This window comes from Clupea harengus, unplaced genomic scaffold, assembly GCF_900700415.2.
Source record: "Clupea harengus unplaced genomic scaffold, Ch_v2.0.2, whole genome shotgun sequence".
Lineage (NCBI taxonomy): Eukaryota > Metazoa > Chordata > Actinopteri > Clupeiformes > Clupeidae > Clupea > Clupea harengus.
Genome location: NW_024879762.1, coordinates 38,857 through 54,556, shown reverse-complemented (window position 1 = coordinate 54,556; position 15,700 = coordinate 38,857). Strand labels below are relative to the sequence as shown.

Sequence of the window (15,700 nt, the reverse complement as noted above, 5' to 3'; positions counted from 1 at the left end):
CAGGGAGTTGATGCTGAAGGAATATTTAGTAACGAAAATGGTGTATGTATTTGCTCATTGGTTGACCAAATGATCAAACATTAAATTACCTTTGTGTAAAAAGACTATGTGAACCTTTACATAAGGCAGAACTCGATCATGTCAGTGGGCTTTCTTGTATGAACCCATAAGCCAATCGGAGGCCTACTTCGAGAAACTGGATAGAATTGCATTCTTCTGCTCAGTACACGAAGTGCCATGTGGTATTCTTAGGACAGGCCTGCCTGGCCGGTCTTGCTAAACAGGTGAATTCATGTTACGAGACATGTCGTCCACAGTAGGCAGTACTGTATGTCGTTATGACACACGCAAAAGAGACCAATGCTATGATCTGGTGCCTTCTACTTTCTAAAGCGGCACTCGTTTTCACCGCTCCTCCTATTAGAATACAACTCCTCCCACTTGCTAGTCCCACCCACTTTCTGCGTGGCCACGCTGCAAAGGTAGGCCTTACATGCTTGTGAACCGCTGACGCCAATGCATTCGTTTCGACCAATACATTTCCTTCCTGTCGGCCTAAATTTTATCCGCCACGACTAGAGCTGTCGAAGCTTACAACTAGATTCCGGACGGGTTTACCTACGACAAGTTAAAGACTACCCAGCAAGTAACGTTAATCTATGGTTAAGATAACCAAGGTATTCAGATAAATCTTTATACTGAGCTAGTTTCACCAGTTTTGCGAAGTGAGAGAAAACGACGTCGACGACGGAGAACCAAAAGGACGACTGCATACCGGCAAACAAAGAAACCTTCCTTCAAAAAATAATTTCTGTCCTCTCTTTAGTTAGCTATGAGTCATGTGGCCGTTGAAAATGTACACGGTCTAGATCAGCAGGTAGGTTTACCTATGATCCTCATGATTGTTTTTGTGCTGTTTTCTTAAGAGAAGTTGAGTTTCAAAGTATTGAGTGCTGGACTGTTCTGTTCAGTCATCTTGCTAACTAGCTATGCTAGCTTACTGCGTGTCCTCGTAATCTGCTGGTTAAAATGGAGGTTGGTGGTGGAGGTGGAAGCTAGCTATCGCTAATGGCACTACCATTACCAATGCTAATGATTGTTGAACTTCCATATTTGCCTCTGTAATATCTAGTAAGCGTTGTTACGGCGTGTCACGACTCTTAACGTTAAGCCAATTTCCATTTAAAGTCGTTGGAGAAATTAGATGGAAGTTTGGCTTTAGTTAACAGTACGACATACCATGGGACCAATAAGGTTACCAAAATGCTAGCCACGTAACGCTATGAAGCAAGAAGGGTACCTTCTGATCATGCTGCCGCGAGGTAACGTCCCTCTCCTCAGTTTGGGGCTAACAAGTTAAGGATAAGTTACTGTAGCTAGCTATCTGGCCTAACGTTAGGTATTGAGCTACCTTCACGTGCTATCGGATTTATCATAAATAGTTGCCGAATTGGCCTATCTTAGACGTTACTATTCGTAATTGTAGACGGAAACTTTGCCAATCATTTTATATCATAAGAATAACCGTTTTCGACATGAAAACGTAACTCTTAAGTTAGTTGATACGTAGCTATTATTTAATGTCGACCTTTAACCTTTATCCTGATGAAGAAAATAATCGTGTCGGTGGCTCTTTAATTCTGTGTTTTGATCTGTTAAAGCCAACCAGTCACTGACAGTCCAACGTATTAACGTTAGATAGCAACATATAAAACTGCTGTCGTATTACTGTAAAGTTACGTTTCAATTGTAATGTTGGGGAAACAGTGAAGTGCTTCCCGTCTAGGCAACGTTGATTGCACTTCAATTCGAAGCCGAAAAAGAGGGCCGACTACCATTTGAGTCAGATTCCACATTATTGTAACGCAAGATTTCTTCTAAAAAAAATGTTAGATGTGTGAACAACTGTTATAAACGTAAAGAATTCAGACTAGCCTCGTAGCCTGTTGTATCAACCCTTCAGCAGGTAAGTTACCATCGCACCGGGTTGTTTAGAATGTTCTAGAATGAACATTCTAAAAAAATATCTGGGTCCATCGAATTTAAGGTGACATTTTAGATGCTTACTTTGTTGACGAACGCATTTTATTAGACGCCCCAGCTGAAGGTGTGTGATGTTATTGATAGCTAATTTAACTGAATATGCATCTGTTAGCTGGATTAGCTAACCAGAAACTGAGGCTTGTATGCAAACAGACCACACAAAGCAAAGGGTCATTCAGCATGGAATCATACAAACACACACTTTGATTTCCAGTAGTCCTAAAAGTTTTTTTTTTATTATTGTTACCTGGCAATTCGCTAGAATACTCTGCAGAAAAATACTACAAATACACAAATAAAATAAGCCATGTTACTGGCTTTCTGAACAAGACAGTTATGGTCATCATTGGAAAGGTATTTGAGTTACTGCAGAATGAAATGCATACATCATGAAAACAAGTCTTCCAGGCTAGGCAGAAGTTGATCTGAGTCACTGCTCTTATACTGGCACTCTTTCCTTGCTTGAAACAGTATTGTTCACCTGCTGTATAGGCCATGGAAAAATTGTCAGACAATACATATTTCTTTTTTTCTTTTCTAGATTGCTGCTCTAGACTTGAACTCTGCAGACCTGCAGGGTGGTGGTACAGGCAGTAAGTATATGGGGGTTTACCCACACATTTTTCACTAACGTTTCGCATTAACCAGCCTTCAGTGCTAAAAAGCTGTGTTAAAAATGTCTATATTACCAGTCTGTGGCAGGAAAGATGTTTTTTTTTAACATAATATAAGTCTACACAAGTAGAGTTCAGGTTCTGATTCATTATCTGTGCCAACAGGACGTTACATTCCACCTCATCTAAGGAACAGAGAGGCTTCCAGTAGTGGTAAGAGATTTTCCAACATTCTCTCTAAAGGGCTATGGTTCAGGGGCTTGGAAGCAATTGCTATTAAGTAGGGCTGTCAAAGTTACAATTTAGCCGGCATATATGCCCATCTGTGTTTTTCAAAGCCAACATGGCTGCTGCAGTCTACCCTTGAAGGTTCTTGACAGTAGATGTCATAATTTAGTTTTATTTATTTTTCAATAGAAAATGCAGACATATGCATTTCCAAACATTTTGTCCTTTCCCATGTTGGCATGAGTATTAACACTTGGAAAATGTTTGGACACATGTTATCACAATAAAATATTTGAATTGGTTACCAGCTCAACTATTAAGAGTATTGTGTTATGAAGAATATTAGTGCAACAGTTGAGGATTTAAAAATAATTTGTGCTACTGGAATTACTTGTCCTCATTCCCTTGCTCAGCACATGTTGCAAGGGGTGTGATGGAGAGGTGACCAGTTCTGAAAGGATGGCGGTACATTTAGTGTAGGTAGCTACAGTTGTTGGCCAACAATGGACGCTAACTTGCTACATCAATCTTTTGCCCCGTGACCATGTTTTCAGTCAGACATTAACTGCACAATTGTAATTGGTTTAGTTCTGTGTAATATAAAATGGAGGGCAGTACGCAGGGAACTAAATTTACTTTTTGACGTAACAGCCAAGGGTGGATGTTGTATGAAAGAAGTTGTCAAAAATGCAGTCACTCGTACAGTGACAAAGTAAACTAAAACTGACCATTGTGGCAGCATCTGAATATTTTTACAATAACCATAAGACTTAGTGTACATGTAGACTATCATAACACAAGTGGCTTACTGACTCGGGAAAACACAGACTATTAACCGACTGTACATAAACAACACTGCAGTATTTTCTGTAATTTTATAAAACAAACCTGTGTGTTAACCACAGAATATTCACCGTTACCTCATGCCATGTAGTTGTGGTGCAAGTGCTACTAGCTATTTAAAACTTGTATGAGGTAGGGGTGGGCATTTCAAGCAAAAATACTACACCTACACAACTGCCTTTTATTGGTGAGCTGATTTTGAGAAATTCTACTTTGTAGCAAGTGTTCCCTGGTTACTATGATGGTGTAGTTGCTATGTTAGCTAGCTAAGGGAACTTTACTTAACTGTCATGAGGTTTGCACATCCCATTAAATACAGTCTGGTGGGAATACATGACACCCGTTACTTTATCGTTATGGAAGACTGAGTGTGAATGGAAGTGTGTTCTCTATCCAGTTTAGTTTTGTCCTGATTCGTATGTGGGTCTCAGATTCGTATGTTTGGTGTCAGAAGTAAGATGGCTTGCTGCGAGGCCATCAGAGGTGTGCCCACACGGGCAGCTATATGAGGGACCCCCAGGTTAGGTGACCGCTTGGATGCACTTCAGGGTTAGGGCAGTGTGATGAACTGTGGTTGAGTATGACTCAGACGGCCATACTAACGTTACTGGCTCTTCGCCAGGGTGCAAGTTTGGTACCCCATAGGGTTTGAGTATTAAAATCTTAATTTCTGTGCTACTTGTTTCCTAATGAGGTGACCTAGATGGCTAAGCAATTCTTTGTAACGAAAGCCCGAAATTCCACAATCATCCATACCCATTTCGATAAAATGGTTAAAAATAAATAAATGAAACCATAAATCCCATGTAGGCCTGGGTGATGTTTGGATTTAATTCAGGTTTTTGGTTTTGAACGATGTGAAATGGCTAAATTGCAAAATCGAGATTAGTGCTTAGGCCAGCTATGTCTGATTAATTTAGTAAATTGGTAGGTACCCGACACATCATGGAATGGTGGAATGTAAAGCTCTAGCAATACAGTCCAAATGAATACTGAAACCCTTTGAGACTGTTCACAATGGAGGTTTTATTCTGTTCCAAGTGAATGTATACTGTATTTATTGTAGTCAGATAGAGCGCAATTTCTATCTACTGGCCCTGGTTACTGGGAAATGGTGTTTTAATCTTTTTTGGAACTTTGTCTTCGAACTGTCCATAACCAAATTGAAAAAATGTTTTGGCCATATCACCCAGTCCTAATCCTATATTGCTTTATTTAAAACATTTGGGGGAAAAAATATATAAAAAGAAACTATTATTAACATTACAAAAAAGAACACTTGTGACATTAATTCTGTGAGTGCAAGCAGTAGTTTAAATTTCCTGACTGGTGACTGAAATGGTCCTGAAATATTTATTTATAACGTTATATTTTGATTAACGGCAAGGGCGTTGCCCTACTACTACAAGCTATGGTAACATTACGTTAGCCTAAATATGGTAGCCTTTAGCCATGGAACTTTCTTGGATACACGGCAATGCCAGCTATCTCAAACTAAAATAATGGTAACTTGGGTAAGGATTACAAGGATAGCACTTTGGATACGTTGTTAATGTAACGTTAACATGACTTGAAACTCACTCCCCTTGAATTCCTATATTCCGATTTCTAAATATCCCAGTATTCTGTAATACCGTGATATTGCCCAAGCCTAATACCTCTACTGTTGTCAGTACATTTAGTTGAAGGAAAAGGCTTTAAGGTTTGTCAGTGCTATTATCAAGTACCACACTCAACTCATTTCAAATCATGAAAAAAGCAAAACCGCTGTTGACTCTTCCATTTGTCTGCATGCTTTAGGCCCGTTGTAGCTAGGCTATTTGTTAAGCCTGTCGGTACCTTTCACTGCTCAAGATGGGCATTATACAGAATGGGCAGGATGGAGAGCAGCACTGCTTATGTGCTGTGGATTGTCAGCTTTTATCAGTTCTTTTTTGCCCATATGGTCAGCCTCACATCGGTAACTTGATATGTAGGCATCTGTGGATTCTCAAGAGCTGTATATGGTCAACGGGTGTATGCCACAGACTGATTGGTCTTTTAGAAGCATAGTTGGCTATAGTCGGCTGCATGTAATCAACACTACGTTAGTACTACCACATGAAGGATTTTCTGATGGCAGGAAATGCATGTGCCTCTTGTAGACAGAGCGTGTACTCAGTTGACCCTGGCAGGAGCTGGAAGTGTCTCTTCTGATGACCTTTTTTTGTTGAGGGAAATACTTTACTAGGTGTATGCTCATGTACATGATTGAATCCAATGTTTCAAGGCATGCCTAGCCAGGGCTCTTGTGTCAATACCACCCTTGTGTGTCTTTTCTGTCTCTGGAAAATTGCCTTGATGTTGGTTAATAATGCCAAACCATGAGTTTGTTCACTCCCTCAAAATATCAGAACTGGCTTTCAAATGGATAAGGCCTCCAGGATTGTGTTTTGTAATGAGACAATTTGAGACAATTGCCCTTTGGTGGGGCATTGCTTAACAGAAAATAACATGCATTAGCAATGTTTACATTTGCTTTTTCATGCAGTCCACAAAATTAAAACAATCTTTCTTTTTTCAAGTAAAAGTTGGAGCACTCACTGATTTACTAGTCTCTGTAAGAACCAGGGTAAATCAGTGAGTACGCCAACAGACAGGGTTCTGCATGGGCTGGGCAGGGTTTGAGGAACCTGCACCTCTGCTTGAGTCACTCACTGCTTGTGTGAACCAGCAATGGCGACCGCTACCACTCAAAATAATGAAATCATGACATGTCAAGCGCGAGTGTGCCAACTGTAGTTGTCTGAAGTTACACTTTGTGTCCTGAAGTTACTTTGTGTGACTGCGCTCAAGTACAGGATCATGATTGACTTCACTGTAAACTGCCAAGGCTTCCAAGCAGCCATAGAATCATCCCCACCCCCCCTATGAAGTGGTCAATTTTCACATTCTTCTCTGCAGATTCTGCCGGTTGGGATGGAGGTCGTAATAATGGCTTTGTGAGCAATGGCTACCAGGCTAACGGAAGTGGTTTAGCTGGACGTGGCTCAGTTCGCCAGGACCGCGGTGGCCGTGGAGGATTCCGTGGCAGAGGTGCAAGTTCCTACAATGCTGCCCAGCCCATGCAGAATGCAGGTGAGGGTGGCACCTTCAATGTTTTGTTTAAAAATACTATAGTAGAGGGTGAGCAGCTTATCTCCAATAGCTGGTCATTCTGACCGTCAAGAAGATCCAATTTCAGTTCCAATTTCTGCCTTTGATATTTGTCTATAGGATTCGGTGGTGACGGTGGTGGTGGTGGTTGGAATGATCAGAAGGATAGCCGTGATGCTTACACAAGCTTTGGCGGCCGCAATGACCGGGGCAAATCTGCTTTCGGGGGTACTTCCACAAGGGGGGGCGGAAGGTGAGCTACCAATAGAAGAACTTCCTCAAATAATACTGAGATCATAACCTCTTAATGCGCCAGGTCATACGAGTTGTATAATATGTTGTGATGTGATGGCAGGTATGAGCGTGGAAGCTTTGGAGGTGGAGGAGGAAACAGTCGCTGGCAGGAGGAACCCAGAGAGGAAGATGATTGGTCCAAACAACAGGCCCGCAATGAGCGCCTGGAGAAGTGAGTCATCGTTACCCAAACGTTGAAAAAAAGACCTTGGTGTTCTACAGTCCTGTATTTCTGTTGTGAACCCCTGGTGCTGAATCGGGGTTGGGAGTCTGACATTATATCCTGTTCATTTCCAGTGAGCTGTTTTCCGGCGGCAACACAGGAATCAATTTTGAGAAATATGATGACATTCCCGTGGAGGCAACAGGACACAACAGCCCTAATCCCATCGATCAGGTCAGGCCCCTGTTTTACTTGTGTTGGTAGTGTTGTTGTTACAATGCATCAGTGGCCATCTTTACATTGTTGACCTTGAACAATTCTGTGTGGTTGTCTTTTTGTTCGAGGGAACCCTCTACGAAGGTAGAGTCCCAGTTGTTGTTTTCAGCATCCTATAGAGTTAGTCCACTTGGTAAGTTAACATGGCCTCTTCATTGCCATGCAGATGAAGCATAGATCCTTATGTCCTTACTGCTGGAGGTCCCTGTGGTCTCAGCATGGATCTCTGCTATCCTTAGAGAGGTCTTACCACGGAGGGAGGAACTCGGCCTTTAGCTTAGACATTTCTTGTCTAAACTATATCCTTCAGACTTTCATACACATGATTTTAGATATAACTTTACAAATGGATCCCAAAATCTAATTTGGCTGAAGTGTGATATGTAGTTTTCGAATATATATAACTGAGTTAACAAGTCTAGTCGGGCACCGTGCGTTTAATTTCTGTACTTCATTTATATATTCTTATTTTTGGGCCCCAGCTTGGCCTAGCAGATGTTTGGTTGACCCCTAGATTTAAAACCTACTGCCATCAGAAAGCAAGACATTTGGTGGTGCTATTTTCTAATCAACTGCAAATGTTTAGCTGTAACTGCAACTGTGTAATATTGAACTTGGAAATGTTAATGTTAGTCTTGGGACGATTGAGTGAATGGTGGAGGTTTCTGGATGGCCCTAATTCTTTGTTCAGAAGAATGTACCAAACCATGTTTGATAAGCCTTGATCTATTGGGAAAGTTACCCGTTTACTCTTTCCCAGTCTGGCAGGAATGCCCAACTCCTTGGGTGCTGTCTTGGAACGTCCAACACTAATGGACAGTTTATTTATTCCTCTGGTAGTTTGCGGATATCGACATGGGGGAGATCATCATGGGCAACATCGCACTGAGTTCATACACACATCCCACTCCTGTGCAGAAGCACGCCATTCCCATCATCAAATCCAAGAGGGACCTGATGGCCTGTGCTCAGACAGGTACGTCACACTGCTCCCAAACACAACCTCTACACTCACTCAACCCGTGAAGTCATTTAGACATCTGAACAACCTCTACACTCACTCACTCAACCCGTGAAGTCATTTAGACATCTGAACAACCTCTACACTCACTCAACCCGTGAAGTCATTTAGACATCTGAACAACCTCTACACTCACTCACTCAACCCGTGAAGTCATTTAGAGATCTGAACAACCTCTACACTCACTCACTCAACCCGTGAAGTCATTTAGAGATCTGAACAACTGTAGTAATATGTTCTCTGTTTGCTACTTGTAATGTTGTACAGGTTCAGGGAAAACCGCTGCGTTCTTGCTGCCTGTGCTGAGTCAGATCTACACAACGGGACCTGGAGATGCCCTTCTGGCCACCAAGAACAGCGCCCAGGTACAGCAGCATGAGCATGCATTAAGTTTGGATTGGATTTGGTTTGTCTTGATGTGGAATGGTTATTCATTAAACAAGATGTCATCCTTGTAGGAGAATGGAAGATTTAGCCGGCGCAAGCAGTATCCCCTCGCTCTGATCCTGGCCCCAACAAGAGAGCTGGCATTGCAGATATATGATGAAGCCAGGAAGGTAACTCGACTGAGCACATGGACAAAACAACTCTTCACTCTTCAAGTGGCCCTTTTTTCTTTAATGCCACTGTATTTGGTGCTGAAGCTTATATTCATGTTCTGTTCCCATTGTCCTCAGTTTGCATACCGCTCCCGTGTGCGTCCATGTGTGGTGTATGGAGGAGCGGACATCGGCCAACAGATTCGTGAACTGGAGCGAGGCTGTCATCTTTTGGTGGCAACGCCTGGACGCCTGGTGGACATGATGGAGAGGGGCAAGATTGGCATGGACCACTGCTGGTAAATAACTCCCTCTCATTAATGGGAAGATGGGCTTTACTGTATGATGTGTTGCTGCACCAGCAAAGGAAGAGCACAAAGGTAACTGTATTGCCACTGTGGGCTTGGATAAATGCTGCCGTCTCTCTCCCACGTGCAGCTACCTGACGCTGGATGAGGCTGACCGCATGTTGGACATGGGCTTTGAGCCCCAGATCCGTCGCATCGTGGAGCAGGACACTATGCCTCCCAAAGGTGTGCGCCAGACCATGATGTTCAGTGCCACCTTCCCCAAAGAGATCCAGGTGAGGTTTAACAATACTACTTTTATTTGATGTCCCTTTAACCCAAATGCCATGAAGGCAAATATTAGCGTACAGGATCATAGTCTCTTCACAGATTTGAAAGATTCTGATAAACAATATTACCTACAAAAGTGAATGCTCAATCCAGATATCTTTTTACCGATCAAATGTTTTTGCCTTGGCAATATACGTTTGTGTTCATCATTTCTAAAACATTATGAATGACCCACCCAAAAAAGCTTCCGAGTGGCGACTGCCATATGCACCAACGTAATGATGTGTAATGGAGAAAAGCATTCTGCATTGGGCACAGTAGTGTTAAGTTCTTAGAAAGGCATTGTGATAAACAGCTCCAGCTGCAGTAAGGCTGAAGGAAATCTGTAGTAGTGAGCAAATGAGATGTATTCATGAAATATGTGGAAGTAGACTTTGCCTGCATTATTTATCTGATGACTTTTAATTTGACACTACCCAGATATTGGCTCGTGATTTCCTGGAGGACTACATCTTCCTGGCAGTGGGTCGTGTGGGCTCTACGTCAGAGAACATCACGCAGAAAGTGGTTTGGGTTGAAGAGGGAGACAAGAGATCTTTCCTGCTTGATCTGCTCAACGCCACAGGTAATCAACCGTACCCTGTTTTGACGCTGGTTAAAAGTCTCTTGCATGTAGTCTGAAGGGTATGTCTACTACAAAGAATACCTATAATGTAGTGACCGAAGATGTGTACTTTCTGTAAATTTCTGTCCTCAATTTTGTGTAATGTGGTGAAATGATGCGGTTGAAAGTTCCAAAGTTTATTGGAAAGTTTGATTTTATTCAAAGTTTTACCCGGCGATCAGGACCCATCTGGGGAAAACCCCGGTGACAAGCCTGGTGAGTTTAATGTTTCTCCATACCCAGTGAGTTTGATGTTTCTCCATACCCAGTGGACACAGAGTGCCCATCCCATATCCCATTTTCATTGTATTGTCTTAGAACATCAGACCAACCAGTTAGTGGCTAGTGACTATTAATCCCATTTCCGGTTGATGTTGTTTAGTTTATTTAAATAAGTCTTAGTCTGAACTTGTGAAGTCACATGATGATGTTGTTGTTGTTGTTGTTGTTCAGATCCATCTTTCATTCATCCACTCAACCCATATCCTCCTTTCCTCCATTAGTCCACCTGTGGGTCAGTGCTCCTGTGCACAAGAACTCATTTCTTGGTTTGCTCCACAAAAGCGTTCTCCAGAATTTAAAGGCAGTTGTGATGATGCCATGGGAATTAAGTCACACTGCACGACAAGCATCTGAAGTTCTCTGATATACAATCCCATCCTTCATTGTCTGCTGTGATGCCCATTAATAAATCAGTTTTTCTCAGGAATGTACCTGTTCAGGCCTTCTCATGGTCATCACTGGCTTCATCGGCATTACATGGCAAACCATGTTCACTGTCAAGTTGTTTAGTGTTCCTGTCCAAGATAAGGCTGCTTGTGCGCACCCCCCCCCCCTCCCCCACCCATGACCACTAGCACACCCTCCCCACCCATGTGCACACCACGCCACGCCACACCGGTCCACTCCACTCCCAAACCCCCACCCATGCTTTGCTGCAGTGTTTTGTTGTTGTTTTTGGGGCGGCGTAAATCTCAGCCGACACCTCTTTTCAAATCCTTTGTTTGTGTTTCTCAGGCAAGGAGTCTCTCACTCTGGTGTTTGTGGAGACCAAGAAAGGTGCCGACGCCCTGGAGGACTTCCTGTACCGCGAGGGTTATTCCTGCACCAGTATCCACGGTGACCGCTCTCAGAGAGACCGTGAGGAGGCTCTTCACCAGTTCCGCTCGGGGAAGTGCCCCATTCTGGTGGCCACAGCTGTATGTGCTCATTTACAGAAGAAAAGCCTCCAAATCCATTTGTATCTATCGTTGATCCCAACTAATGTGTGTTGGATGTGATGTGAATTTGATGTGTTGTGTCCGTAAAGGTGGCTGCTCGTGGACTGGACATTCCCCATGTGAAACACGTCATCAACTTTGATCTTCCAAGTGACATTGAAGAGTATGTCCACCGCATTGGGCGTACAGGCCGTGTGGGAAATCTGGGTAAGCTCAGTTGAATGCACTTTGAAAAAATAAAAACATTTGAAGTGTAAAGTGTTGATGTAATGCATGTATCTTGTTTTGCTTTGTACCAGGCCTGGCCACATCATTCTTCAATGAAAAGAATGCAAACATCACTAAGGACCTGTTGGACCTGGTAGTGGAGTCTCATCAGGAGGTTCCATCCTGGCTGGAGAGCCTGGCCTTTGAACACCAGCACAAGAGTACCGGCCGTGGACGCTCTAAGGGGTGAGCTGCTGTTCACCGAATATGTCATGTCTAGACCTGTTCTACTAAACGTCTAAAAGGGACACATTCGTTTTTGGAGCACACAAGGGACTATGCCCTTTTCACTCTTGATCTAGATCGTCATCGGCCATGATCGGGTCTTGGCATAGCTTGTCATTACTTGTGATGTGCATGGCATGGAGTAAACAAACAATATCATATTTGTATGGAGTTGATTAGATATGTATAATGGCTGTGTTTTTTTTCAAATGGCAGATTCTCTGGCTTTGGTGCCAGAGACTACAGACAGACCGGTGGTGGGGGTAGTACCAACGTCTTCGGAGGAGGTCGAGGAGGAGGAGGCGGCAGCCGCAGTACTGGTGGAAGCCATGGTGGAAACCGTGGATTTGGTGGCGGCGGTGGTGGTGGTGGTAAGCGTCCATCTCACTCATTTCTCAAACATTTGTGGTTATGTTTGGTTATGTCTGAACATCCTGTTTGGTTATGTCTGAACATCCTGTTTGGTTATGTCTGAACATCCTGTTTGGTTATGTCTGAACATCCTGTTGGGTTATGTCTGAACATCCTGTTGGGTTATGTGTGAACATCCTGTTTGGTTATGTGTGAACATCCTGTTTGGTTATGTGTGAACATCCTGTTTGGTTATGTCTGAACATCCTGTTTGGTTATGTCTGAACATCCTGTTTGGTTATGTCTGAACATCCTGTTGGGTTATGTCTGAGACTTGTCATCTCTGTTTTCAGGTGGCTTTGGGAATTTCTACAGCAATGATGGATACGGAGGAAGCTACTCTGGTGGGAGTGGTGTGGACTGGTGGGGCAATTAATAACTCCAATCCCCCTGATACCCCCTTCAACCCCCACTCCACACAAGTTCATGGGCTCATATGGCCCAGCTTGCTGAATGGGAACCACATGTTAGCCAGATTGAATAACCATGTGTAGCTTCAGGACCCTCTCCGTACATTATCAGTCGTGATTCTTTGTGGTGACGTGGAAGAAAAAAGGAAGTGGCAAGCATCAAGAGAATCTGAGAATATATCCACCCATCTATTGCTCTCTGTCTGACACAAAGATGGACGGCTAAGGCTATTTGTTTATTTGCATCATTATCTTTTTTTTCTGCAAAACAAAGAATCACTTGATAATGTACTCTGTCTTTTTTTTCTTTATTTTGTTTACATTTGCTTTTAAAAAAAAGCATTGTACTTACTGACATCTGGCCATGAATACTTCAACTTTTATATTTTCTTAAAAGGCAAATAATTGAGATCAGATTAAATCAAACCTTGGCAAATGTCTTGCGATATAATGACTGAGTTGGTCATTATTCCATTTTGAACTTCAAATTTTGTCACCAGCCATCCTGTGACGCGATCATAGGCGTGTTCCTTTATTGGAAGAAATGATCTGGCAAAATGTATTTCAAATGAAAAACGTGATCTGTTCACTCTGTTCTTTAAAGGTACCTATCAGATTTCTTTGAACAAGCCATTCCAGTGCATAATCTTAATATTCAGTCATATTTAATTTTCTCAGAATGTGTTTACAGCAAAGGCACTTGGTGCTTGAACTTAAAGGCCATTCGTTTGAGCTTATCTGCTAAAGGCAGCTTGTTGATTTCAAGAGACTAGCATGAATGGTGTTATTTGAATAGCACATTCTTACTTGAACTGTATGAAAATGATGGATATTGAGGAAATCTGTTTCTTAATCATAATGAGAGACTGGAGTTGTACAAAAGCCACATTTGCGAAAGTGGAATGGTTACACACGGACTGCAGGAGTGAGTGTATTAATGCTACCACTGCAACGCTCCCATGCTAGTGGTGTTTTTTGGTCAAGGAGACAAAATCTGCAGAAGGCTTTATTTCACTACACAATCATTAAAAATCATTTTTATTTCACTTAATTTTCTTGCTCTCTTTTTTTTTTTTCCCCAAGCTGCGTTCAAATTCTGAAAGACATCCTAGGCTTACTCATAAGGCACAGCTCCGCCCGTCACCAAGGTCAGGCAGGACTTGGTGTTCTCTTCTGATAGTCGAGAATGTCATTTGCGGCTAGTTGTAGAATATGGTAGGATCTCCAAGAACATAGGAACTTCACAAGGTGTGGCATGATGCATTTTGTTTTTTGGTGTAGGCGTTCTTTGGAACCACTATGTTACCATCGGATTGGGTGCTGTTCAATTCCTGTTCCATTCTGACTGCACGCTGGCAGCTAATGTGAGGAAATCTGGGGGATGGGTTGCTGTAGTGTACTGTGGAGACTATATCAATTGTTGGTGGCTGGTGTCGAGGGGTAATCCCCGAGGCAGGTGGCATCCTTTTTTTTTCTCAAGGAGAAAGTCATTTGGGAGTGGGCATGAAGAGTCTTCTGACTCCAGTGCAATAGATTCACTTTCAACTGTGTTGTGCCTTGACATTTCAGATGAATCATACATTCTTTGCCCAATACCAATGCACTGACAGTATTGTGGTAACAAAATTTGTGTGGTGCTACGAGTTGGGTCTAGATTCTCTTACATTACACCCATCAAGTTTTCTAAGTTATTTTATTGCACGTGTGCAGTTTTATAGATGTCTCGAGTACATGTCCTTGTGTGTAAAGATTGTTAAAACGCAGCTTGTTTACAAAAGGGATAGGGTTCTCGGCATTTGACCTGGGTTTATTTGGGACCAGGGAATTGGCAGTGGAGAATTTAGCCATTTGCACAGATTACTAGATTCTACTTTTGCTGCTAGACTGTGTAATTTATTAAGCGTTTTTGAAAAGTATTTATTTTTATATGCCTAAAAAGTGATACTTTCAATTAACTTGACCAAAAGACAGTAAAAACACTGGCACTTGAATGTTTGTCACCTGAGTGAAAGTTGTTTTATGGGATAGTGTGAGGTTTTTAATGTCAGCTATCGGCCTTGTGTGCATTTTGATCAATTCAAATTGGCTGTCAAAATTTGAAAGCTTACCACCATGCCAAGGTTTGGACAGAAAAAAAATAACAGTACATTTATTGTCAGTAAAGAGTTGGTTTTTCTTTTGTTTGCTTTTTTTTTTAAAAGCCCTTTTCCCTCCCCCACCCCTTATGACAGGCACATGAAAATTGATTAAAACATAATACATGTGGTGTACTATAATGTTGAAATGGATTCTTGGGCATCTCATGGATGATGCTTTATTTGATGTGTTTGGTACTCTAGCAGCCAAAGTGAGGATTTTTATCAGGGTTCTCACTCCCAGTAGAGGTTAGTATTTGCTTTGTGTATAGTGTAGATACTATGCACAACATGAAGACAATTGTCAATTGTAAGATTTTACCAAATAAAAAATTTGACATTGCAAATGCATACTGTAAAGGTGTTTTTGTTTCTCTCTGACACCAGTGTGCATCATCTGACCACCGACAGCGTTTCCTCATGCCCTGACATATTCCCACTATACATTTCAGAATAAGAATGCAGCTTGTGTTTTTTAATTTTTATATTAATTTCATTGATTACAATTGGGCAGGTAAGTTATACATGGAAAAACTGACTTTTATGCCAGTTTGGTAAATAAGTCCTCTATTTACCAGCAAAAGCAAATATAATTTAAAGTGGTATGCATGAACAGTGACTTTAAAAAATATAT

General features: G+C 42.1%; 1 protein-coding gene across 2 annotated transcripts; it reads left to right on the top strand.

Moving 5' to 3' along the window:
* Positions 1 to 476: 476 nt before the first annotated feature.
* Positions 477 to 15,413, top strand: LOC122130266 (putative ATP-dependent RNA helicase Pl10). 2 transcript variants are annotated; one of them, XM_042704939.1, is made up of 19 exons: positions 477 to 877; positions 2,585 to 2,636; positions 2,823 to 2,870; positions 6,672 to 6,845; positions 6,984 to 7,116; positions 7,219 to 7,329; positions 7,455 to 7,554; positions 8,437 to 8,572; positions 8,885 to 8,982; positions 9,076 to 9,174; positions 9,295 to 9,455; positions 9,595 to 9,739; positions 10,215 to 10,359; positions 10,564 to 10,614; positions 11,416 to 11,597; positions 11,708 to 11,825; positions 11,918 to 12,071; positions 12,327 to 12,481; positions 12,815 to 15,413. In XM_042704939.1, exons 1-19 carry the CDS (start codon positions 833 to 835, stop codon positions 12,895 to 12,897), a joined length of 2,190 nt encoding a protein of 729 aa, XP_042560873.1. In that variant the 5' UTR covers positions 477 to 832; the 3' UTR covers positions 12,898 to 15,413. The 2 variants fall into 2 exon arrangements, with proteins under 2 accessions (XP_042560873.1, XP_042560874.1); XM_042704940.1 differs by lacking the exon at positions 10,564 to 10,614.
* The last annotated feature ends 287 nt before the right edge of the window (positions 15,414 to 15,700 follow it).

Coding starts and splice junctions, on each gene's coding strand:
- LOC122130266 (XM_042704939.1), top strand. CDS start 833: ATGAGTCATGTGGCCGTTGAAAATGTACACGGTCTAGATCAGCAG. Junction 878..2,584: donor TACACGGTCTAGATCAGCAG/GTAGGTTTACCT, acceptor TTTCTTTTCTAG/ATTGCTGCTCTAGACTTGAA. Junction 9,456..9,594: donor ATTGGCATGGACCACTGCTG/GTAAATAACTCC, acceptor TCCCACGTGCAG/CTACCTGACGCTGGATGAGG.